General features: G+C 54.1%; 10 protein-coding genes across 10 annotated transcripts; 4 read left to right on the top strand and 6 right to left on the bottom strand.

Moving 5' to 3' along the window:
* Positions 1 to 3,483: 3,483 nt before the first annotated feature.
* On the bottom strand, positions 3,484 to 4,487 carry sidH (enoyl-CoA hydratase/isomerase family protein). The gene is made up of 2 exons (XM_040943111.1): positions 4,143 to 4,487; positions 3,484 to 4,077 (listed from the first exon to the last, which is right to left on the bottom strand). The coding sequence occupies exons 1-2, from the start codon at positions 4,363 to 4,365 to the stop codon at positions 3,488 to 3,490; spliced, it is 813 nt and encodes a 270-aa protein (XP_040800483.1). The 5' UTR covers positions 4,366 to 4,487; the 3' UTR covers positions 3,484 to 3,487.
* A 269-nt stretch (positions 4,488 to 4,756) lies between these two features.
* Positions 4,757 to 6,284, top strand: BO72DRAFT_430533 (GNAT family N-acetyltransferase). Its single transcript, XM_040943110.1, has 2 exons — positions 4,757 to 5,790; positions 5,879 to 6,284. Exons 1-2 carry the CDS (start codon positions 4,828 to 4,830, stop codon positions 6,248 to 6,250), a joined length of 1,335 nt encoding a protein of 444 aa, XP_040800482.1. The 5' UTR covers positions 4,757 to 4,827; the 3' UTR covers positions 6,251 to 6,284.
* A 401-nt stretch (positions 6,285 to 6,685) lies between these two features.
* Positions 6,686 to 10,831, bottom strand: BO72DRAFT_528363 (5-oxoprolinase). Its single transcript, XM_040950177.1, has 2 exons — positions 8,189 to 10,831; positions 6,686 to 8,137 (listed from the first exon to the last, which is right to left on the bottom strand). The coding sequence occupies exons 1-2, from the start codon at positions 10,709 to 10,711 to the stop codon at positions 6,815 to 6,817; spliced, it is 3,846 nt and encodes a 1,281-aa protein (XP_040800481.1). The 5' UTR covers positions 10,712 to 10,831; the 3' UTR covers positions 6,686 to 6,814.
* Positions 10,832 to 11,311: 480 nt separating this feature from the next.
* On the top strand, positions 11,312 to 12,333 carry BO72DRAFT_128790 (uncharacterized protein). The gene is made up of 2 exons (XM_040939078.1): positions 11,312 to 11,604; positions 11,663 to 12,333. The coding sequence occupies exons 1-2, from the start codon at positions 11,497 to 11,499 to the stop codon at positions 12,152 to 12,154; spliced, it is 600 nt and encodes a 199-aa protein (XP_040800480.1). The 5' UTR covers positions 11,312 to 11,496; the 3' UTR covers positions 12,155 to 12,333.
* BO72DRAFT_448737 (seipin co-factor family protein) lies at positions 12,117 to 13,107 on the bottom strand. Its single transcript, XM_040944858.1, has one exon. The coding sequence runs from the start codon at positions 13,023 to 13,025 to the stop codon at positions 12,327 to 12,329; it is 699 nt and encodes a 232-aa protein (XP_040800479.1). The 5' UTR covers positions 13,026 to 13,107; the 3' UTR covers positions 12,117 to 12,326.
* A 474-nt stretch (positions 13,108 to 13,581) lies between these two features.
* On the top strand, positions 13,582 to 15,939 carry BO72DRAFT_448736 (beta-N-acetylhexosaminidase). Its single transcript, XM_040944857.1, has one exon. The coding sequence runs from the start codon at positions 13,938 to 13,940 to the stop codon at positions 15,741 to 15,743; it is 1,806 nt and encodes a 601-aa protein (XP_040800478.1). The 5' UTR covers positions 13,582 to 13,937; the 3' UTR covers positions 15,744 to 15,939.
* Positions 15,940 to 15,997: 58 nt separating this feature from the next.
* BO72DRAFT_528360 (uncharacterized protein) lies at positions 15,998 to 18,081 on the bottom strand. Its single transcript, XM_040950176.1, has 3 exons — positions 17,943 to 18,081; positions 17,519 to 17,809; positions 15,998 to 17,354 (listed from the first exon to the last, which is right to left on the bottom strand). The coding sequence occupies exons 1-3, from the start codon at positions 17,997 to 17,999 to the stop codon at positions 16,167 to 16,169; spliced, it is 1,536 nt and encodes a 511-aa protein (XP_040800477.1). The 5' UTR covers positions 18,000 to 18,081; the 3' UTR covers positions 15,998 to 16,166.
* A 118-nt stretch (positions 18,082 to 18,199) lies between these two features.
* On the bottom strand, positions 18,200 to 20,020 carry BO72DRAFT_477969 (glycine decarboxylase subunit T). The gene is made up of 2 exons (XM_040947469.1): positions 19,629 to 20,020; positions 18,200 to 19,569 (listed from the first exon to the last, which is right to left on the bottom strand). Exons 1-2 carry the CDS (start codon positions 20,006 to 20,008, stop codon positions 18,528 to 18,530), a joined length of 1,422 nt encoding a protein of 473 aa, XP_040800476.1. The 5' UTR covers positions 20,009 to 20,020; the 3' UTR covers positions 18,200 to 18,527.
* A 383-nt stretch (positions 20,021 to 20,403) lies between these two features.
* On the bottom strand, positions 20,404 to 20,721 carry BO72DRAFT_496966 (uncharacterized protein; the record flags this gene model as incomplete). Its single annotated transcript, XM_040948666.1, has 1 exon — positions 20,404 to 20,721. One exon carries the CDS (start codon positions 20,719 to 20,721, stop codon positions 20,404 to 20,406), a length of 318 nt encoding a protein of 105 aa, XP_040800475.1.
* Positions 20,722 to 21,812: 1,091 nt separating this feature from the next.
* Positions 21,813 to 22,508, top strand: BO72DRAFT_528357 (uncharacterized protein; the record flags this gene model as incomplete). Its single annotated transcript, XM_040950175.1, has 2 exons — positions 21,813 to 22,269; positions 22,357 to 22,508. Coding segments are annotated over 2 exons (609 nt in total), but the record flags the coding sequence as incomplete, so codon positions are not given.
* Positions 22,509 to 22,562: the final 54 nt, after the last annotated feature.

Below are 22,562 nucleotides of genomic sequence, written 5' to 3'. Positions count from 1 at the left end.
TCGAGACACTATGTTGACCACGCATTATTCAGCCTTTGGGACAACGAATCGGAGCTCTTTGGGAATCATGATCCTCAGGGAAGGAGGTGGACCGTCAGTTGGATCAAATGCTAGCCAAATCACTCTGGCAGAGGACAACCTAGTCCTGTTCCATGACTGTAACTTGATTCTCGTGACATTTGGACAAGACACGTGGCAGGCGCCCCTATTGGCACGCTACCGGTATGTCTGCTAAGGAGACAGCCTTTTCCAATACAGAGGGCAAGGACCGAGATTCGGTCCATTCGAAAGCATGAATCAACATCACCAAGTTAAACTCAAATCGGGTCCTGATACAACTGCTGCCACTGACTCCATAAGGGAATCATGTCTCTGTCCTTCTCCCTCTCAATGGACCACGAATGACGGATCCTACCATCACCTCGCCCAGCTACACTGCTCTATTTAACACCAGTGTTGAAAAGATCTGATTCCCGATGAGTTGAAATAGCTCAGCCAATACATTCTCAGTCTGCCATGGTTTACCGGTCTGGCCTTGGACAGCGTCTATCCTACTTAGTCTATGTGCATCATTATACAGTCCGCCTTATCCATGTTGTGGCTTATCGCCTTGCTAGCTCATGGCTGGAGCTGGCTCTGACCAGGCCGAAAAAGAAACAGACCTGGGATGGAGTTCTGCTTACTCTGGCAGCGGTCGTCCTTCAAGCCGCCGGTTCCTCCAGATGTAGCGATGTGGTCCGGTCTGCTGGATACACAGGAATGCAATGCGTCACGTGGAAAGATGTTACTATATCCTACAGTCGCGGAACTCGAGAGCCGAGCGTATAGAATCTGGAAATGCACGTTGTACCGCAGTATATAAAGAACAATAAGTAAGTTGGCGAGTCAATTTTACATCTCTTGGACTCCTGGCTGATGACTCCCGGAACAAATGGCGTTGAGAACGAGCGTTATTTCAAAGCTCTGCAAAGTCCGGTTCATAACTGCATATGCCCTGTCAAGCTCCTTCTCATTCTCGCCTTGCGACACGTGCAAAGCTGCACCATGTGGAAGGGCATAGTCTGATAGCTGGAAACGCACGCCCACCTGTCGATATTGACTGTCCTGTCCGACCTGGCCCATCCTCTGCCACACCCGAGAAGGAAAACGCGCTATTCACAGGGGCGAAATGATGGGCTTAGATTGCCTTATCCTGGTTTGCTTGAACTGCAACCACTGACCCACCACTTTTCAGATTGCTTTCCATCAAATGCCAGATAGCCCTTGGATGCCACTGTATGCTAACTATCTGCATATTGGGTTCTGTTGATCCCATGCCATCTTTCTCAAGTACGCGGGAATTGTCATACCGTTTAGATAGCTTGATGGAAGTCGGCAACTGTATCTCGACATTTAGAAGCAGCCAGAGATAGATTCCAACCTCGGAGAAGAGCCGGGAGCACCAGTCTCGACGAAATCGACCATCTAGTGTTGCGCCTCGAAACAGAAGATCACCGGAAAGAAGGATCAAGCGTCCTGAGATTCTGGCAACCTGTTGCAACCAATGCAGTGGCTTTGGAAAACATAAAGCTACTGCGAGGATCATCCACGAGCTTTCGCATCATCGGATCGAAACATCGCCCTCAACGGGGCTGGAACCTAGCTGGTCGAAGGCTCACAGGCTGGCCACCTACTTTATCGAAGCAAGAGAAAACACAAGTCACAAGTTTTCCCGCTTTCGCACCATAGATACACCGGCGATATCACTCTCGTGACCCCGAGCCAGGCAGAGGCCCTTCGAGTGCTCATGCACAAAGTACTTGCGAGTGCGGCAGAGCATCAAAGAAGAACCCTCAAAGGACCTGACTATGCGACTGTGGTATGTGGGGGATTTTACAAGGTAAGACCGACGGTAGAGACAAGAGAATCGACTCAGGGAAGGAACAGCCCCTTGACTAAGTAATGGCTTACTCTTTCGTTCAAGAATGATGGAGCATTCACGGCATGCATCGCCGCCACCAAGCACGCATATCAGTCAACAAGGAGATTGCCTTCTACAGCCACCGCTATCAGAGCGGGAAAGGCCTGATAAACAAATCCATCTGCGATAAATCACCGTGCTGTATATATATAATTCGCCGCTCGAAGAATAATTCCAAATCGAGCCATCGACTCCACAAGTGGTGCCGGGGTAAGCTAGCATAAGCTGCATGTGAACCTGCCAGGAAGGAATACCAAGACAACTACCACCTGCAGCCGAGAAAAGATTCTGCCCCACGATGTAGACCTTCTAGAATCCATCGATGGAACAACCGTTATCTGAGGAAACATCATGGATTTGGCTTCCTCTGCTTCTGACAAACGAGCTGGTTTCGCAGCATTGGGGAAAAAAAGCTTTGCCATTGGAACTGACGGTCCTTCTTCCCAAAATATACGTCGTCAGTGCCCTAGACGCAGCGGCTCTCGAGAAAACTTCAAGACAAGGGAAGTAAGACAACTTATGGTTTGGAGTAGGGGACCTAATTGGGTGCTCAAATTCGAGTGGGAGAATCAGTGCTTGAGACCGACTGCGAGGGCCCTGGAAGATTCTTCATACCCTTTCAGAGAGGGAGTCATGCAGCAAGATACACACTGCAGAGACCTGGTACCAGACCATCAAGAAAAAAAGGTTAGCGGTGTTGAGATGTCTTTGAAGAAGTCCGATGGCTGGTTAAAGGTTTACCGTGCCCGACTGGTGTCTATATTAACCGCAATACCTTCGAGATGGAATAGAGAAATTTCATGACATGATCAATACTCTAATTCTGTACTGGTACGGCGAAAGTGCGTTACTGTGTATCCGTCTGCAATACAGGTCTGCAAGCCTGGTACTGTACTGGTTTACAGGTAGAATGTGACAAAACACAAATACAGCTAGAAGATCAGATTAGACAAAGCGGATCAGATACAGGTCTAGCGGGGTGGGTTCCCTTCCAATGAAGGATCTGATTAGATTATCTGCGCGAAAAACTCCATTCCCACTAGACTCCTTTCGGGATTTGGAAACGCAACCCAGCCCCACGCCGAAAAATGCCGGTCGAGCGAAGTGCCTCGGTTGAATTGATTTGCCAGTGTTGCCAAGAGGTGTACAATACACCACTCACTCGGGAGGGAGCTCACTGCTGCGTTTCTTCGGGGTCGCTAACCAGCAAAATCTGCTGAAAGTCTCGTCTCCTCGCCAAACTGCCACCGTCCTGCATACCCGACTGACAACCTTGCGTGGAGTAGAACAAGAGTTTGGTTCTCAGGTGGAAACAGTGGCAGGATGTGTCCCCCTCTTTTTCTCCTCCGACTGTACAGCACTCCCCTCCGTACAACACCCGCAATCCCGGACGTAACCAGAACCGGACGTACGTCAGTCCGTACCAAGTAAACAAACAATGCATTCTTCATACGTAGTGGTATCATTCAGCCCGACAAATCCCCCCCCCCCTTCAAAATTCTCATCATAATCACCAAATCCTCCACTTCACAACTTCGAAGCCCTCCACTGCGGCGCCCGCTTCTCCGCAAACGCCCGCACGCCTTCATGAAAATTCTCCCCGGCCATCAACTTCCCATACCACTCCTCGACCAACCGCTCACTGCCCACCTCGACATGAGCCTCCTCCCAGCCGAGATGTAACCCTTCCAGCGTCACCCGAATACTATCGGGACTATTGCTGGCGATGGCGGTCGCGATCTCCACCGCGCGGTCCACCAGCCCCTCCGGCGTGTCGACGACCTCATTGACCAACCCCCAGCGCTCCATCTGGGCGGCCGAGAACGGCCGGCCCGTGAGCGCGATCTGGGCGGCGCGCTGGCGGCCGACGACGCGCACCAGCCGCGGCAGCGAGCCCGCCACCGCCGCGATCCCGCGCTGCACCTCGGGCAGCCCGAACGTCGCGATGCTGCTGGCCACCACGATGTCGCAGTTGGTGATCATCTCGAACCCCCCGCCTAAACAGAAGCCGTTGACGGCGGCGATGATGGGTTTCACGCCGCGGCGGCGCGGTAGCCCGGCTAGCCCGGGGGCGGTCATTTTGTTCTCGATGCCCCGGGCGTTCAGGTCGTTCCATTCTGTTGGTTAGAGATTCCGGTTGTTAGTGAGGGGTGGTGGTGGTGGTGATTGCTGAGTGACTAACCCTTCAGGTCGGCTCCGGCGCAGAATGAACCCCCTGCGCCGGTGATGATGGCCACGCGCAGGGTCGGGTGGACGTCGAACCAGGACCAGAGTTGTTGGATCTCTTGGCTCGTGGCGAGAGTGATGGAGTTGCGCTTTTCGGGGCGGTTGAGCGTCAGGAGGAGGATTTGCGGGGTGGGGAAGCTGATGAGGCAGCCTTGGACTGTCGGGTGGTTCTGGGACATGGTTGGTGATGTGATCGATTTTAGGATGGTTGGATAGATTGATTTGAATTCGAGGAGGGGAATTGAGGGGAGGGGGGTTGTAGTTGTAGCAATGAAGTGGCCTCAGGAGAAGGGTGGGAGTTGTGAGATGAAATGATGTTATGAGAGATAAGACTGGAGCCGTACGGAAAGAAGTAAGTTCGGTTCGGTGTGTAAGTTATGGAATGGTAAAGATAGGTACGTTCGATACGAAATTGCAGAAGCTCCACTCTTGACTTGGCCTTCGTGAACCTCGGGCTGATTGATTGATTGATTGATTGATTTGATTGATTAACTTAGGTTGTTATTTGTAGCTCTCCTCCCTTCATCCTCTTCTTCCTTTCTTTCTCCCTCCATCCTTTCCCCTCCCCTCCCCTCTCCCGCTCTCGATCACTTCTCCTCCTCTACACACTCCTCCTCTACTTTCTCAAAACACATCCCATCATGTCCTCCACCAAATCGTTACCCTGGGTCAAACTCCCCCACCCTTATCTCACCACCTACAAAATCCACGTTGTCTCCGAATCCACCAGCCCGCGCGTCCTGCAACTCCGCCTCCACGACAGCCAAGCGGCCGGGGAGCCCCTCCCCGAGCCCTTCCACCACGACTCCCTCCAATACACCGACCTCAGCTACAATGAATCCGCCAAAGCGATCCCGCTGAACAACAACAGCCCGTGGGCGCGCAGCCAACGCAGCCCGGGCACAACCTTCAGCTGGACGAGCGGCTCGCCGCCGACGCTGGCGCAGATCTGGAACCTCATCCACGCGACCTTCCTCACGCACCCGGAGCAAGAGACGGTGCGGCTGGACCTGGAGGGGCCCGGCCACGCGATCGTGCGCGAGGAGTGCATCCGCACGGGGCTGGCCGTGGCCTTCCCCTCGCCGCGCGAGCCCTTCGGCACCGAGAACCAGCCCTCCCAGCTGCCGACCGTCGTGCTCCTCCGGTCCGCCTTCTGGCAGGGCGCCGGCTCCCCGCTGGGCCCGCGGCCCATCTGGGCCGTTGACCAGGGCACCCACGGCCAGCTCCGCCGCGCCGGCAGCCAGTACCCGCCGCTGGCGCAGAACTACGAGTTCTCGATGAAGTTCCCCGAGGAGCGCGTGTACGCGCGCCACCCGATCCGGCCCGTCAAGCCCACCCCGGGCGCCCTCGTGTACAGCCGCTACATCCCGCACCTGGACCAGCACTTCTCGCTGATGGCGGTCGACTGGCGGAACGAGGAGCACCTGCAGCTGTTCCACACGTGGCAGAACGACCCCCGCGTCGCCAAGGGCTGGAACGAGACCGGCTCCGTCGAGCACCACCGCAACTACCTCCGGAAGCTGCACGAGGACAAGCACGTGCTGTGTCTGTTTGGGCGGTTCGACGAGAAGCCGTTCGCCTATTTCGAGGTGTATTGGGCCAAGGTACCCATGGCCCCCCTGCCCCGAATCCTTTCCCCGAGTCTTTGTCTCGTCAGTGTGCTAATCTGTTTTTTTTTTGCCCCGCAAAAAGGAGGACCACTACGGCGCCCACTACGACGCGGGCGACTACGACCGCGGCCGCCACTCGCTGGTCGGCGACAACAAGATCCGCGGCGCCTTCCGCGTCAACGCCTGGTGGTCCAGCGTCATCCACTACATCTTCCTGGACGAGCCGCGCACCCAGTGCGTCGTCGGCGAGCCCAAGGCCTCCGGCGGCACCGTGCTCTCCTACGAGAACGCCCAGGGCTTGACCGTCCAGAAATACGTCGACCTCGGCCACAAGCGCTCCGTCCACGTCTTCTGCAGCCGCGAGAAGTGGTTCCAGCTGTGTCCGCTGTGGTGGGACGGGCGCGAGCGGCCTCTTGAAAGCTCGGATCGCATGGCGTGGGATGCCAAGTTGTAACCCTTCTTTTCGGGAATTCTTTGGTGGTTGGGTGTATATAATGTGATCGAATTGTAAAGTTATGATTTAGTTGATATTTCTCAATGGCTGTGCTGGATCCGGCATCATGCGATGAATTATTCAATTCTGCGGGATAACTACGGATGCCGCTTCATTTTATCGTACCTTACAGTAAGTAGTGTGGGTCTGGGACGGCGGGGTTCTGTATTGAGTGTATTGTACGGTCTGCCAAGCTGTGCTGTATTACTGACACGCTTACGATAACACCAGACAGTATCATTACTGAAGCGGTCCCGTACGATACCCGTGTCTCCGTCTTACTGAAAACCGAAAGCTCGTCCGTCCACTCTCAGGTTTAGCTCTCCGCACTTGTTCAGCCCGCACTGTTATTGACATTCTATCGGTCAACGCTTGATCTGGACAATAGTTATCTTGCACGTATACAATTCATACCGACTGTATCAATCTAAAACGCCTCGCTAGCCATATACATCATTATACCAAAAACATCAATCCTCTAAAGAACCCATTCAACGCTGTCCATCTCACCCACTCTCCATCACATCAAGCAGATACAGCACCCCAACCACCCCCACCGGCCGTCATGATCACAATGCGGTCATGCGTCTTCATAGAGACGGTATTCTTCCCTCCGATGTTGACCTTCCTCTCCACCCCGGTATCCGGGTCCGTGGTCACCCACAGGTTCATTCCAGGCTGAGCATCGTCACCTCCCTCGAGACCATAGGGACGGTAGACCCGTCTCTCCGAGAGGATGGAGACCTCCATCGGGGACAGGAACTCGACCTCTCTGACGACCCCGTCGCCACCGGGGTGCTTGCCCTGGCCGCCGGACCCGTCGCGGAGAGTGAACTGGCGCAGCAGCGTCGGGTAGCGCTTTTCCAGGATCTCGGGGTCTGTGATGCGCGTGTTGGTCATATGTACGTGGATGCCGGACTCGCCGTTCCAGGTCGGCCCCGCGCCGCTGCCGCCGGCGATGGTCTCGTAGTACCCGAAGCCCGGGATGATCTCGCCCGTGTCCGGGTCCTTCTTGGAGTTGGTGCCAAAGGTCAGGTTGTTGCAGCAGCCCTGGGACGCCGCACACGCCCGGAACGCTTTCAGTACCACGTCGGTGACACGCTGGGAGGTGACCACGTTGCCTCCGACCACGGCTGCCGCTTTCGTGGGCGAGAGGATACTGGGCGAGGGTACCCGGATGTCGATGGGGGCCAGGCAGCCTTGGTTCAGAGGCATGTCCGCGTTGATCATGCATCGAAGACAGTAGATGATGGCCGAGTGGGTGATGGCAATTGGCGCGTTCCACCCTCCATAGACTTCCGGACCAGTGCCCTCAAAGTCGAACACCGCGGACCCATCAGTTCCGTTGATAGTGACCTTCAGCTTGATCGGGGTCCCGTCGTCCATGTAGTCAACTGCCTCCAATGGCTGACCACCAAACTTCTTGTGGAGGTCCTTCAGCAGATTGCGTACCGCAGTCTCGGCCGTAGCCTGAATGGCATACATGTACTTCTGAACCGTCTCAACTCCATACTCTGCAAAAAGAGCCTGAATCAAGGAGATACCACGGGTATTGGCGGCGATCTGTGCTTTCAGATCCGACAGGTTGTCCGAGATGCAACGAGCTCCAGAGCAACCGGGGTATTGCGCGGGTTTGTGAACCAGAAGCTCGATCATCCGCTCCTCATCAAACACACCGTTGCTGACAATCTTGTCACCTTCGATGGCAGCACCTTCCTGCCACAATTCGGTCGACTTGGGCGGCATGGACCCCGGGAGAATACCACCAATGTCGGCATGATGACCGCGAGAGGCAACATAGAACATGATCTCGCTACCACCGGGCCTGTCAAATACAGGGGTAATTACCTAGGTGAAGGTCAGTCCTGTTCACTAAAATACGTTCAAAGAATCACGTACAGTAATATCAGGCAGATGAGTTCCACCGCAGCTAGGGTGGTTGGCAACCAAGACGTCGCCGTCCTGAAGCTTGCCCAGCCACTTCTGGTGTTGGTAGCGTACAGCAAACTGCATGGAGCCAAGGTGAACAGGCACATGGGGCGCGTTGGCTACCAGGCCGCCATCGGGAGAGAAGAGGGCACAAGAGAAGTCCAGGCGCTCCTTGATGTTAGTCGACACGGACGTCTTCTGCAAGGTTCGGCCCATCTGCTCGGCGATGGACATGAAGCGATGACCAAAGATAGTGAGGCGGATAGGATCAATACCAGAGGAAGATGTAGCTTCATCTTCACTGCTCTTTGGTAGCTCCTGGAGATCAATCACAATGCAAGTATCCAGAATCTTGGCCTCGGCATTAGGCGCAACCACAACTGTTTGCGTCTCATCAATGATGATTGCTGGACCGTGTACTCGAGTGTTCTTGTCTAGTTTGTTCAGCTGGTACACAGGAGTATCGATCCGCTCGGATTTGCCATCGAAATAGGCTTTCGAGATAGTGTCTGAGTCACCGCTAACATCCTTGATTGTGGCTTCGCGGAGCTGTACCAGAGGGCTTACTTCCTCACGCACTTTGGAGCAAGCAATCGTACGAACGCGGACATCGTCCACCAAGACTGGCCGATCGGAGTTGAAGCCAAACTCTCGGCGATGTCTGGCACTGAACTCCTCCAGGAAGTCGGAGTCGTCTTCAGGCTTCAAGATCATGAGACTTGTGTCTGAGCCTTCATAGCGCAAGTTGAGATAAAGTTCGTGTCGAACTTGATCAGCTGAGAATCCTTGACTCTCCATATCCTTCACGGCCGCTTGGATCAAGTCATCGAAGCGTTTGTCGAGAGTGGAGCGGGAAGTCGAGTATTCGGTGGAGAGGGGCTCTTGCGACTCCTTGACAACCTCGGCCAGTGCCAGACCGTACGCAGATAGGACAGAGGAGAACTTGTGAATAATGATGCGAGAGATGCCCAATGAGGCAGCAACCGTACAGGCATGCTGCCCTCCTGCACCACCGAAGCATGCAAGATGATGGGAAGCAGTTTCAAAGCCACGGGCTTCAGTAAGGTTGCGGATTGGGCGCGCCATTGATTCATCTGCGACCTTCAGGAATCCCAATGCGACCTCTTCTGCAGTGAACTCTGTTTGGCCCTTCTCCTTCCGCTCGGAGTTGATCTTCTCTGTGAGTTCTTTAAAAAGCTTCGTGGTGACCTCTAAGTCGAGCGGCTGATCCTCATTTTCTCCAAAGATGTGAGGGAAGTATTCTGGCAACAGCCGACCAAGGAACAAATTTGCGTCGGTGACTGTCAACGGACCTCCTTTGCGATAGCAAGCAGGGCCAGGGTGGGCTGACGCTGACTCGGGTCCAACATAGAAGAGACCATTGCGCCACGAGAGGATGGAACCACCACCAGCGGCCACAGTGTTGATATCCAATTGCGGGGATTGGATAAGAACACCAGCAACCTTGGATCCAAACACATGCTCAAGATGTCCATCGTAGCGGGATACATCCGTCGATGTGCCACCCATGTCAAATCCGATCACTGGGGTTTTCTCCTTCGGATCCCAGCTGGTGGCCGCGAATCCGACCACTCCAGCAGCCGGACCGGATAGAATCGCTTTCAGCCCGCTGAACCTGCGGAAATCTACCAGACCACCATCTGACTGCATGAATTCAAAGCGACATTCGTGTTGCTTCTCAAGACCGCCCTCGAAGCTGTCCGAGATAGAGTCGATGTAGGTCTTGATGACAGGGGTGAGATAGGCATCCGCCGCGGCAGACATGCCTCGAGGGACAACCTTAATCATTGGCTGTAGTTTCGAAGATAAGGTCACTGAGAAGCCCATGCTCTCGGCCACCTCACCAATCTGGCGCTCATGCTCAGGGTACGCGAATGAATGGACCAACGCGACCGATAATGACTGGTAACCTTGGTCTTTCAACTCCTGCAGGACCCGCCGCACTTCGTCGATATCAAGTTCCTGTACCACCCGAAATTGTTCCCCAGTTGTGCCTTCGACGACTCGAGCTTCAGAGAAGCAGTCTTTGTCTGCAAGCGGGTGGCAGGGGACCACCCGCTCGTTAATTTCCACGACTCTCTCCGGCAGGACGCCGGGTCTCGCCATGGACAGATCGAAGATGTTGGGACGGGATTGATCACCGATCCGGAGCAGATCGCGGAAGCCCTTGGTGGTGAGAAGGACTGACCGAGCGCCCTTGCGCTCCAGCAGTGCATTGGTAGCCACTGTCGTCCCCATGCGAAGACTTTTGATGCGGTCGAGTTTGAGAGGCTCCCCTCGTGGATGTGGCTCGCCTGTGACGAGCTCCAAGATCTGGCGAATACCCTCGGTGGGTGCATCTTGGTAGTGGCCGGGGTCAACGGATAGTAGCTTGAGGATGATGTCGGGGCGACCGGGCACGACGGCGTGTACGTCGGTGAAGGTACCGCCACGGTCGATGGAAATGGTAATCTTGTCATCAGACCCGGTCATCTTGCCGGATATCACTGTGAGACAAGACAGTAGGGTTGGCAAAGAGTAATGAAGAGAAGTGTAGAATGGTTGAGGGGAAGTCAACGAGGGGCAATCGTGGGGTTCAAATAACAATCCCGCTCTGGGGAATTGTTGATAAGCTCCAGCTTCGGATGTCGTCAGTCGGCTGTATTTACTCCACAAAGAGTCTCATTGGCCCGGGGTCACGTGTCGGGCCGATGACGGCGGGGCGTGCGGAGAGCGCGGCCCGATAACGCCGTCCTTTAAGCCCATGATAGCCATGATAAAGCAGAAGACCAAAGATAACGCAAGTAGATAGGAAAGTTTGAGTGAATAGTAGTGAGGCACTCAGAACTTTGGGCGGCTGATCGGCTTGGCCCAACATCTCTGCCATCCTATTTAAATCAGACTGCATTGCCGGCCCGGCCGCGATCAGATATATCTGTGCAAAAGCCTCATCTGGTCCTAGATTGCTCAGGCTTATTTCCCTTCGTTAACCTCATCCTGGGACAGTACATCTACCCTGCACAAAAGAACTGACAGCACGACTTCTTCGGATGTTGAGACTAGGGGGCTGTGTCAATTTCAGCCCCAAACATGCCAAACAGGTTAGCGTCTCAGGGCCTGGTGTCTGTCAGCCTTACCAGCATGGCAGTTTGAAACAGCCACAGTAAAAGGCCCCCACGTGAAAGGCATCATCATATATCAAACCGCTTCCTCCACGTTTCTTTCTGAGACCATCTGTTTTACAAAAGTTGAAAATTGGTGGTATTCGTCGAGACAATATGAGCAAATCAAGCGAATCCGTCCTGTCAATTCTCACCGGACAATCCTGGTTCTGGGATCCCATGCAGAGCAATGAGATTAGGTTTCATCCGAATGGAGCTGGCCACGTAAGGCTTTACCCCTTTCCTTCATGTCCGCGAGATCATCAAAGCTAACTCGAGCCAGTTGATCTGTCGTTACGAAACACAAGTGTGGATTATGGCAGAGTTGCATTGGAGATCTCTGCGCCCAGCTTCTCTCGAGCAGGTTGCTGTGACCACCGCCGATGGCCTTCTTAGCGAATTCGAGATTGAGATCCGACTCTCCAAGCGACAGACTCCAGGAACTTATGTTCCACCTGGCCGCCGCATCAACGAAGCTCTACTCACCGACGAGGCTTTTGAGCCCAAGCTTTTCACCGTACGATTGGAACGAGGATCATTCCTTACGCAACATGATAGAGCGGGTGACAGACAAGGTGGAGATGCCTCAAAATGGGCCATGCGTCTGGTCTTTGACAAGTCTCCTTATCCCCAGCCCGAGGAGTGGAAAGAGATGACCAGCAGTCTTCAGGCGCATAAGATGTGGGAGTGGAATGAATTTTGCAGCCATCAGCTGCCTGAGAAGGGTCTTCTGGCAGCGACTTGGTCAAAGCTGAGGGAATCATTTGTCTCCTGATGATCTATGAGAGAATAAGTTTAAATTTGTCAGAAAATAATTACAAGAATTCAATGAACAGCGACTAGGCTATACATCGACGGCTCAATTTCCCTAGACCGTTCTGACTCCACAATGACCACTCCTCCATATCCGCACCCCTTCCACAGTCTTGGTCGTCATTTGGCTCTGCTCATCCTTCCTTTTTCTCACCACCCTTCTCTTTCCCTTCCTCCTTGCCCGAGTTTTCGTCGTCGTCGTCATCAGACGAGCTTCGCGACATCCAGAACCGAGAAAGCATACCACCCAGATAGGTCTGATCGACCCACTTGATGACGCTGTAGAAGAACCAGCCCCAGCCCCACAGCGAGACACCCATCATGCTAGCCACCAAGAGGACCGGACCGAGGATGAGCAGCGACAGAACACACCAGAGAATAATTGCCACGGCAGCGAACAAAAAGACACCGGCCAGGAAGACGAGCAACGGGACTCCGCAACAAAGCAGCTGGCAGATGAGGAAGGTTGTACTAGCCGGCCGCTTGGATGCGGCGTCGTACAGCCGGGCTTGTCGTGGTCCCGGCAAGAGCCAGGAGAGCCAGCCCATGAGGTATGACTCCATCTTGTCGAACATTCGGGGTACCCAGCGACGATACCAGTCGCGCATAGGAGAAAGAATCGGGCCGTCATTGTTCTGATCGCGCTGGGCGGACTTGACTCCGTCTTCGTCTCCAGGAAATTGGCCGGGCAGCACCGAATCGGTGGTATTCTGGGCAGTCTTGTTGACCGTCTTGTGGCCCTGTTGAACCGTAGACTTGACGTCCCCGGTCAGCTTAGGGGGTCGGCCCTGTAGGCCGCTGGTCGCCACGCCGGTCGCCGTGTTGAGGGACATTGTTAGGTCGGCACTGGCAGTAATGCACGAGAGTCAAGCGCACAGGCCTTGTATGGAGGATGGATAAAAAACTAGGGAGTCTGTGGTAGCAGCACTGTATCTTCTTTTCTTTCGAGAAGGCGAGCAGCAGTAAATAAACAACACGGTGGATAGAGGGGAAGTATGAAATCATCATCATTTTTAAACCGGGTTGCCGGTAAATGACGTAGTGGGCGCCGTCACTCGTAATATGACAGCTGCTATAGCGGCCCACTCAGAACAGTTGATTGCACCACCTACCATGGTAAGTTCTGACTGGAGTCCACAGTACTAAGGTACAGACGTAAGTACTAGGTATGTATGAGTAGTGTGGTCTGGCATTAAGTGGCTAAGCGGAAATGAAACCGATCGGGAAACAGACCCATAAGGCATACACTAGCGGCCTGAGGCTTGAGAATTGCTTGGTTTGTTTGTTTGCGATGTTTGTTGTAAGTTACTGTACTACCAAGTTAACCACTCCCTCCTAAAGTTACTCCGCACTTTATCTCCTATCAATTTTCCTCTACTCGTAGGCTGTCAATAGTCTCACGTCTCCACTCAAATACTACCCTTTCATCTTCTGTCGACTAGTGTTTGGTAGTAGTACCACCCTGCCAGCTACTAGTCTAGCACCGATTCACCCACATTCACGCCAACCACTCTATCATACTTCGCGCAAGTGAATCTAAGCTAAACATGCAGCAGCAAACACCTTGGAATGCTGATCCGCCCCCTCTTCTGCAACCCCTGTCCTGGAGGTGCCTTGGCCATCCATCACCTGGCCTTTTTCTTCTCTGATCTATCTTTCTTTATTTCTTTCTTCTCTTGCTTCCGTGCCACCCTTCAATCTCCCACTTCTCGTCTATCTTGAATCGAATTGGATATCCGTCTACAATGTTGGTTTGTCGCCTTTGGCCAGTATTTCTAGTACTGGCTACGGCCTCCGCTGTCTCAGTGAACCCCTTGCCTGCCCCGCGTAACATCACTTGGGGATCGTCTGGACCCAAGCACTTGGCTGGTTTTGTGACTTTACGGGCACCTAACGACACCGACGACAACATCCTCGCCAATGCCTGGAATCGCGCCTGGAACACCATGGTGGACCTGCAGTGGGTACCTGCCGCCACCGAAGCCCCCATCTCAAGCTTCCAGCCCTTCCCAACTGCATCTCCCAAGGCCGCTCAGAGAATTAAGCGCGTCTCAGCGCCCTCGGTGCAATATGTCGACGTGGAAGTGAAAGACATCACTGCGGACCTTCAACATGGTGTCGACGAGTCCTACACTCTTGAATTGACTGAGGGGAGCAGCACGATTAATATCAGGGCCGCGACGGTCTGGGGAGCGCTCCATGCGTTCACCACCCTTCAGCAGCTGATAATCTCGGACGGCTCGGGTGGCCTGATCATCGAACAGTGTGTCTCAATCCAAGACGCACCCCTCTATCCGTACCGTGGTATCATGATTGACACGGGACGGAACTTCATCTCCGTCGGCAAGATCTACGAGCAGTTGGACGGAATGGCACTTTCGAAGCTGAACGTCCTGCATTGGCACCTCGATGACACCCAATCCTGGCCCGTGCAGATCGACTCCCACCCCGAGATGATCCAGGATGCGTACTCGCCGCGCGAGATCTTCACTCACGCAGATATGCGCAGTGTGGTTGCGTATGCCCGGGCTCGTGCCATCCGGGTGATCCCCGAGGTTGACATGCCCAGTCACTCCTCGTCGGGATGGAAGAACGCGGATCCAGAGATGGTAACCTGTATCAACTCGTGGTGGTCGAACGATGACTGGGCTCTGCACACGGCAGTCGAGCCGAACCCGGGCCAGCTGGACATCATCTACCCCGGCACATACGATGTGGTGCGGGACGTGTACAACGAACTCTCGGATATCTTCCCTGACAACTGGTTCCACGTCGGCGCGGATGAGATCCAAGCCAACTGCTTCAACTTCAGCACGTACGTGACGGAGTGGTTCCAAGAGGACCCCTCGCGGACCTACAACGACCTGGCGCAGCACTGGATCGACAATGCGGTCCCGATCTTTCGCAACTACAGCACCTCACGCCGACTGGTCATGTGGGAGGACATCGTGCTCTCGACCGAGCACGCGCACGACGTCCCCACCGACATCGTCATGCAGTCGTGGAACAACGGGCTGGACTACATCAGCAAGCTGACAACGCAGGGCTACGATGTCATTGTCTCGTCGTCGGACTTCATGTACCTGGACTGCGGCTTCGGCGGCTTCATCACCAACGACCCCCGCTACAATGTCATGAGCAACCCGGACCCCAGCACCCCGAACTTCAACTACGGCGGCAACGGCGGCAGCTGGTGCGGGCCCTACAAGACCTGGCAGCGCATCTACGACTACGACTTCACCACGAACCTGACCGACGCCCAGGCCGCGCACGTCATCGGCGCGGTCGCGCCGCTGTGGTCCGAGCAGGTCGACGACGTGACCGTCTCCAGCCGCTTCTGGCCCCGCGCCGCGGCCCTGGCCGAGCTCGTCTGGTCCGGCAACCGCGACGAGCAGGGCCAGAAGCGCACCACGTTGATGACCCAGCGCATCCTGAACTTCCGCGAGTACCTCGTCGCCAACGGCGTGCAGGCGAGCCCGCTCGTGCCCAAGTATTGTCTGCAGCATCCCCATGCCTGTGACTTCTACCGTGACCAGAGTGCCGTGCACTAATGAGTATGCACTCACGAATTAAGCCTTTGGTGTAAAAGATCCTTCGTTTTGGAGCACCCCCTCGTTAGTTTGTGGTCAACATTGGATGATCTACGGGCAACTTATGAATGGCTGCTACAAGCCGAATCATCTTGCATATGTGTATAGGTGCTACTTAATCAAATGGCATAAATCCACGAATATACTTACTAGTCGGACCCTGCATGGAATCGTAGTCTACCGAGCTCCTCAGCGTACTAGACCGAGCTGACATCCTCAGTATGTAAAAGCCAGACAGCGGCGGTCACACCGCCAGGGCACCGTGACTGACCACGTTCAAGTCATCCAATTTCCAGATTAGATTAGCGCATTAAGCCCGCCTGACACCCGTAGAAGAGAAGATATATAGACATCCCCGCGAACTCCAGAACTCAAAAGGGATTTTCACCTCCTATCGCGCTTCAACGGCGAAAAGGCCGGGACACCGCCGAACCCCCGACCGCGCGCCGTGCCCGCCTTCCGGAAATCAAAGTCCATATCATCGTCCTCCTCATCGATGATCAGCTTCTTCTGCTGCCCGCCCAGCTTGCGCTTGCGGACCTGCGGCTTGGCCAGCATCGAGACATTTCCCGCGCCAAAGATGTCATCGTCGTCGTCGTCGTCGATCGGATCCAGCCGCCTCGACGCCTGTCTCGGTCTTCGCGAATTGCCAGCTGTCGCTGTAGTTGTGGTAGTGGCAGCGGTGGTCTTTTCCGGCCGTGCCTTGCCCAAGCCCAGGGATAGTTGGCGGGATCTTTGTGCTGCTGCTGCTGCTGCAGTAGTAGGGGCGGGGACATCCGGTTCACGGATGATACTGTCCTCGAGCGAGGAGGACTCCTGGTCGCTGTCGTTGTTGGCGTTGTCGGCATGATTCTCGTTGGAATCTGCTTCAGCCGACGGAGCACCGGTGGTCCGGTTCAGGAACGGGGTGATCGAGAAGGCGGATTTCTCGCCGGGCAGGGCTGCGACGGCCGCGGCGCGCTTCTCCCTCTCCGCGTTCTTGGCGCGGACCGCGCCGGGCGTCGCGATCGTCAATTCCGGGTTGATCCGCGCGGCGGCCGCATATCGGTCGGTCGAGGACTGCTCCCTCGACCATTTGACGGGGACGATACTCGTCCCGGCCTGGAGGGGTTGCTGCTGCTGGATGGAGCTACTGCTGTTGCTGTTATTGATTTGGGCCTTGCGGAGCTGATCCTTGGTCGCGAAGAGCTTTTTAGTAAGCGTCTCGATCTTGTCTTCCAGCGCGGCTTTCTCTGCATTCCACTTTGCAGTGGCTGCTTGTTGTTGTTGCTGCTGTTTTTGTAGCTGTTGTTGTAATTGTTGCTGTTGTTGTTGCTGCTGCTGCTCAGACCCCCCGCGAGCAGAACGCGTCCGCTCGTGCGCGCGCCTCTCATTCTCAAGCTCCACCTCCAGCGAACTCAGCTGCCGTGAGAGCGCCTGCTTCTCCGCCAGGAGGGTCTGCGACGAGCTCTCCACCGACTGCAACCGCTGCACCTCGGTCTGCACCCCGGCCAACTCCTTGGCCAGCCGCATCTTCTCCATCATCAAGGTTTTCACCTCGACGGATGTGTCGGACATGGATTCCAGCTCTCGCTGGTCGGAACTTTTAGCAAATGCCTTGGCACGAACAGAGATCCAACGATGCACCAAACAAACACAACAGCAGGAAGAAAAAGCCCCTCTCCTCCATCCGCTCCCCAAAACCCCGACTCATAAAAGCAAAGCAGCAAGTAGAAGAGGAAGGACGTCAAACTTACAGCAAGATTCTCCTTCTCGTGCCCCAGCACATACACCGTCTGCTGGATGCGGTCCCGCTCCAGCGCGACCTGATTCAACCTCCCCAGGATCTCCAGCTCGGCGGAGCGCACCCGCCCGATCTCCTGGCGCGCCTGGTCGAGCTGCTGCTGCAGGTTCTCGTTCTCGAACTGCTGCAGCAGCTGGTCCACCCGGTGGACGCGGCGGGCTTCCTGGTCGAGGAGCTGCGCCGCGGTGCTCACGGTCTGGTCATATTCTCTCTCGAGGGAGAGGGTATGTAGACTTAGATCATACTGTTTTTGGGGGCGGGTTAGTGGTTTGTGTTCATGTTGAAAAGGGGGGGAAGCAAGTCTTCGGGTTGCGTTTCTGGGACAATTGGGTAGGCTCCGCGCGGAGAGGGTAGAGGGGATTGAGATAGGAGCTTACGTCTTCGGCGGTGCTGTCGATGCCCATTCTTTGTTGAGTTGTCGCTCGCGAGGTCATTCGAGGCAGAGATTGGGATACTGGCGATTGTATACCTGGTTTAAAACAATTAAAGGTATAGGATGGGGATAGAGCGATTGGTGACCACGGCACGTAAGGATGTAAACAGAAGGCTATCTGCACGTGACTGTGATGCAAATGTCCCAAACATGCTGTGAGACGCCTGATACCCAAGGCATAAACGGTCTTATCGCATTGGGGTACAAACAGCCGCTATTTCTCCTGGATGACGCTGCACCTTTATAAAAAAAAAGCTATTCTATGCGATTGAATCTTAATTGTTTGAGGCATAAGTTGAAATCACCAAGCGGTGAGCCTCGAATATCCACTGGTTGAAGCTAAACATGCAGAGGGCCAAAACATAAACTTTGTATGTACAGTACATTGCAAACCGGACTTGACGTCATACCATCATCGCAAAACAAGAGACTGGGGAATCTGAAATATCGTACCCAGATGAAGCAAAAACAGACGCTGAAAATACCTAATGTCTATCCATGTAACGAGTCCTCGAAAACAGTTTCCAATCTAAGCCTTGGGCCGGTAGAACTTGCTCTCAACCCACGGCATCCCGGTGACCGTGGCCTTTCTAACCTTATTCCGGACCAACACTCCCACCTCGGTTCCCTTCTTGTGCAAGCCATTCTTGATGTATCCCATCGCGATGTTCACACCTCCTAGCGACGGACTCGGCAGGCCGGAGGTGATCACTCCGATTTGCGCACGAGACTCGTCGTTGAGATCCACAATGATAGCGCCTTCGCGAGCAGGGGATCCCTTCTCAACGGTGAATCCCACCCGGCGCTGGGAAAGAGTCTTGGCAGGGGAAGCGACCTGAGGAAGGATCGTAGCAGCGCCGTTGAATTTGGCGGTGGCGGGATCGCGACGCTCCTTGCCCACAAGCCAGGTCAGGGATGCAGAGGGAGGTGTCTGCGAAGTAGAGATGTCGCTGCCGTACAGACACATGCCTGCCTCGAGGCGGAGAGAGTCACGAGCGGCGAGTCCGGCAAGGCGCACCTGCTCGGGATTCGACAAAAGGAGTTCTGTCACACGGCGGGGAAGGGAAGGATCCTTAGCAGTGGGAATGCTAATCTCAAAGCCATCCTCACCCGTGTATCCAGTCCGAGAGACCAGAAGGGGCTCCGCGCTCGAGGTTCCATCGGGGAATGTCAGAGTGATCGACCGGCAGTTGCCAAAGTAGAGGTTGCTGAGGTCGGAGTCCTTGACCAGAGGCTGAAGGATAGAAGCAGCCAGAGGACCCTGCAGGGCAACGAGAGCACGGTCATCGAGAATCTCCCAGTTGATGGACTCAGGGCCGTGAGTGGACCGGTAGATGTCAATCTCAGCTTGGAGAAAGGCAAGATCTTCAGCGCGGCGGCCAGCGTTGGTAACGAAGTAGAAGGTATCAGAAGACAAGCGGGTGATCACAGTGTCATCAAGGATGCCGCCTGTGCCATCTTCGAGGAGGCAAGAGAGGGTCGATGTGTTGGGCTTGAGCTTGTCGAGGGAGGAGGGCGTGATTTTCATGAGAAGTTCCAGGGCGCCGGGGCCGCTCAAGTGGTGCTGAACCCTGCATGTCTGTGTTAGCAAGAATGAACTGAAGGTAGATGTTCGGGCACTGGAGCTTACATGTGGCTAACGTCAAACAAACTGGCCTTTTCGCGGGTCCAGTGGTGGCTCTCAACATGGCTCAGGTCGGAGTATTGGAGGGGCATGGAGAACCCCGCAAAAGGCACCATCTTTGCGCCGTTTGCAACATGGACATCGTACAGTTGCGTTTTCTTGAGCGAGCCGGTGGAGCTTGAAGAGGATGCATAGCGCAAGCCTCCGTTTGCGCGCAACGGAGCAATTGCAAAACGAGGGCGAGCAGTAGAAGTCGGAGAGACGGCGGCGGAGCGGAGAAGGCGGGGAGAAGCAATGAGGGGTTGTGACAACAGAGCTACGCTGCGAGAGCGCGAATTGGCAGCCAAGAGGCGAAGACCACGACTTGTAGAGCAGATAGAAGACATTGTGAGCTATGATGGTGAAATATGAAAAGATTGAATGGTAAGAAAGGAGGAAAGAAGAAGGGAAGGGGAAGAAAGATGTCGGAGTAAATGGCGGATGCGGAGAAGCTTGTCGATAAGCGGGAAAGTCACATGCCGATAGGACAGGCCAATTCCGCGGAAAGCGAATCGGCAATCTGGACAACTGAATCGATCTGCCAGCCATGTCTAGTGGACTTCTCTTCCCCCACTATAGAAAACAACTACTAGGTATCTATGGATACAAGTGTCACGATTTTCGATATTGTCGATACTGATAATTGAAACTAAATCTATGGGCCCTTGGATAGTCTAGCCAGTGCAGAGGTACCCATGAAAGTGCGCACATTTCAGCCAAACCATGATCACAACATGAAGACTTAATCAAATTCGTCGTTGGCAGCCTCAAATGCATCCGCCTCATCGTTACCATAAGCTCCTCTCTCCATTCTAGCCCCGTCGGTGAAGGAGTATCGATCGGGGATTGGATCGCTGTATTGATTGGCAGTAGACTCGAACATCTCTTCCGGTGTCCAGCTTGAAGTCGGATCAGCAGCTGCGGCCCTTGTGCTTCCTGAGAGAGAGGCGTCCTGCAGTCGAGAGGCAGCCTTCTGATCTTGAGTGGTGCTTCTCAAACGACGAGTCTGATCATCGTTCTGAGGGAGCCGGATGCCTGTGTCGGTTTTGGAGGACGGCATGGTGTTTTCGAGAATGGACCTAGAAAAGGTTAGACCTTAGTTTCAGGTCTTCAACGATGATCTTGTTACTTTCCAGTAAGAGAGGTGATATACCCGATTTCTAAGGGAGACGTTGTATGAATCTTGAACGATTCTTTGCGCTCGAACCATGTCAAGATCTACTTGACTTATATGTGCGTGTTCAGCAGTCCGCCACTCCTATTCTTGCGTTCAGCAGACCTCATACAACGACACACATCCTGCATCACAACTGCATCAAGTAAAGTGAACGCTCGTCTCGTGGGGACACTTGAAAGTCAATTTAGAGGATGAGAGGCTGAGATGAGACTTGAGACTTGTTCTGGTAAAGTATAAGTGGAAAGTCTAGATACGACAATGTTTGAACCGATCTCATCACATTGACTCGAACATTAAGTCACCAGGACACAAATATACCTTCATATGCTTTCTCTGCTAAGGAAATTCTCTTTCTAAGACCGAAGGGGAGTTGATCTGATCCACGCGCCGCTTCCAGTACGTATACCTCATTTTTAAGGGAGATCTATTCCGTCCCAATGCTTGGGGAGGAGTCTCATCCCTAATGCATATTCAACATGTAGGAGCCACTTCCTTCGTGGTAAGAATGGCCTTGCTTCTACTTTCGATTCACCTACCAGAATTGTTAGCTAGCCACACATCCTACAACCTGTTGCCATGAAACTTGCGCTGGATCCCTTTGCAGACCTTTCTTTGGCAAAATCGCAAGCCCTAACAAGGTACTTCGAAACCCCATTGTTCGTTGTCCAAGTGGCGTCAAATTCCCAATTCGCAGCCTTTGTTCATACTTCTCCATGAGCAACAAAGCCCTTCGAGATAGCCAGACGGATGGAAGGTGTGAAAGAATCCGATTGTCTACTTGTCCTCAATGGTCTTTGTTTTCAACGCCTATAGAGAAAATGTCCGCCCCTTTAAATCATACGAAGCCGCCATCTGGCTGCTACTCTTTTTCCTGTAGGTAGATACACTGGTCACTATTCATCATAACAATTGTCCGTCTCAATCATTGTTCGCAAACCAAGCTGTATTAGTTTTCTAGAGTCAAGTGGCCACAGATGCCAGCACAACGCCAAACCCAATCCCAGACAGGGGCAGCAAGCCGCCGCAGGTATCAGCTCCGCTCGAAGGGCCCAGTGGGTCGTGAGATCTTCCAAGTTTTAGAGGAACGCAAGCCAGCAAAAGTCTCCAAATCAAAGCCCAAGCCACAACGTTACAGCTTCAAGGTGGGAGTTCGACTACGTCTGGTCTCCAAACAAGCGGCGTTGGGTTTTATCAGTGGCAGCAGTGCCCCAGAGGCCCCACAATCCTACCAGCGCAAGTCGCAGATTGAGAGTGAAGCAGACGCAGGCAGTCAAGGTTGTGGCACCAACTTCGCTGTCGAGCAATTGATCTACCAGACCCTCCCGTGCAAGGAGGGCCCAATCGTTGTCAACGCTGAGGTCGATGTCCAAGAAGAGGTCCCCTTCGAGGCCATAGTCGATGCGAAGTTCATGCCATCGGATGATGATCCTGGTACGCAATCCTACACCCTCGAAATCACAACGGCACTCAACATGCATCTGCCTATAACAAGACTAACCCATATCTCGTTCCACCCAGAATTCCGACGCCGCCTAGCCCAATGGCAGATCCCACCTGTAGAGGACCCGGAGCGATCCCCTGGAAAAATCAAGCTGTCCGATTTCTTCAAGGCGGTCCGCAATGACCTGTACCGCGATCAAACCGACGCGGACATGTTCTGGTTTATGCTGAAACTCCTCGAAGACTTCCCATCTGATCGAAATGGAGACGTGTACGTTCCACCC

The sequence above is a fragment of the Aspergillus fijiensis genome (genome assembly GCF_003184825.1).
Source record: "Aspergillus fijiensis CBS 313.89 unplaced genomic scaffold BO72scaffold_28, whole genome shotgun sequence".
Taxonomy (NCBI): Eukaryota; Fungi; Ascomycota; class Eurotiomycetes; order Eurotiales; family Aspergillaceae; genus Aspergillus; species Aspergillus fijiensis.
Note: the sequence above shows the minus strand (reverse complement) of the source record. Positions and strands in the feature narration are given on the sequence as shown.

Bases quoted from the DNA above. Each gene is read 5' to 3' on its own strand.
- sidH (XM_040943111.1), bottom strand. From the start codon at position 4,365: ATGTCCCAGAACCACCCGACAGTCCAAGGCTGCCTCATCAGCTTCCCC. The intron at 4,078-4,142 runs GTTAGTCACTCA...TCTAACCAACAG, and splicing joins CGCCGGAGCCGACCTGAAGG to AATGGAACGACCTGAACGCC.
- BO72DRAFT_430533 (XM_040943110.1), top strand. From the start codon at position 4,828: ATGTCCTCCACCAAATCGTTACCCTGGGTCAAACTCCCCCACCCTTAT. The intron at 5,791-5,878 runs GTACCCATGGCC...CCCCGCAAAAAG, and splicing joins TCGAGGTGTATTGGGCCAAG to GAGGACCACTACGGCGCCCA.
- BO72DRAFT_528363 (XM_040950177.1), bottom strand. From the start codon at position 10,711: ATGACCGGGTCTGATGACAAGATTACCATTTCCATCGACCGTGGCGGT. The intron at 8,138-8,188 runs GTACGTGATTCT...ACCTTCACCTAG, and splicing joins CTCATCTGCCTGATATTACT to GTAATTACCCCTGTATTTGA.
- BO72DRAFT_128790 (XM_040939078.1), top strand. From the start codon at position 11,497: ATGAGCAAATCAAGCGAATCCGTCCTGTCAATTCTCACCGGACAATCC. The intron at 11,605-11,662 runs GTAAGGCTTTAC...AACTCGAGCCAG, and splicing joins ATCCGAATGGAGCTGGCCAC to TTGATCTGTCGTTACGAAAC.
- BO72DRAFT_448737 (XM_040944858.1), bottom strand. From the start codon at position 13,025: ATGTCCCTCAACACGGCGACCGGCGTGGCGACCAGCGGCCTACAGGGC.
- BO72DRAFT_448736 (XM_040944857.1), top strand. From the start codon at position 13,938: ATGTTGGTTTGTCGCCTTTGGCCAGTATTTCTAGTACTGGCTACGGCC.
- BO72DRAFT_528360 (XM_040950176.1), bottom strand. From the start codon at position 17,999: ATGACCTCGCGAGCGACAACTCAACAAAGAATGGGCATCGACAGCACC. The intron at 17,810-17,942 runs GTAAGCTCCTAT...CCCCAAAAACAG, and splicing joins TCGACAGCACCGCCGAAGAC to TATGATCTAAGTCTACATAC. The intron at 17,355-17,518 runs GTAAGTTTGACG...AGTTCCGACCAG, and splicing joins ACGAGAAGGAGAATCTTGCT to CGAGAGCTGGAATCCATGTC.
- BO72DRAFT_477969 (XM_040947469.1), bottom strand. From the start codon at position 20,008: ATGTCTTCTATCTGCTCTACAAGTCGTGGTCTTCGCCTCTTGGCTGCC. The intron at 19,570-19,628 runs GTAAGCTCCAGT...ACAGACATGCAG, and splicing joins TTGTTTGACGTTAGCCACAT to GGTTCAGCACCACTTGAGCG.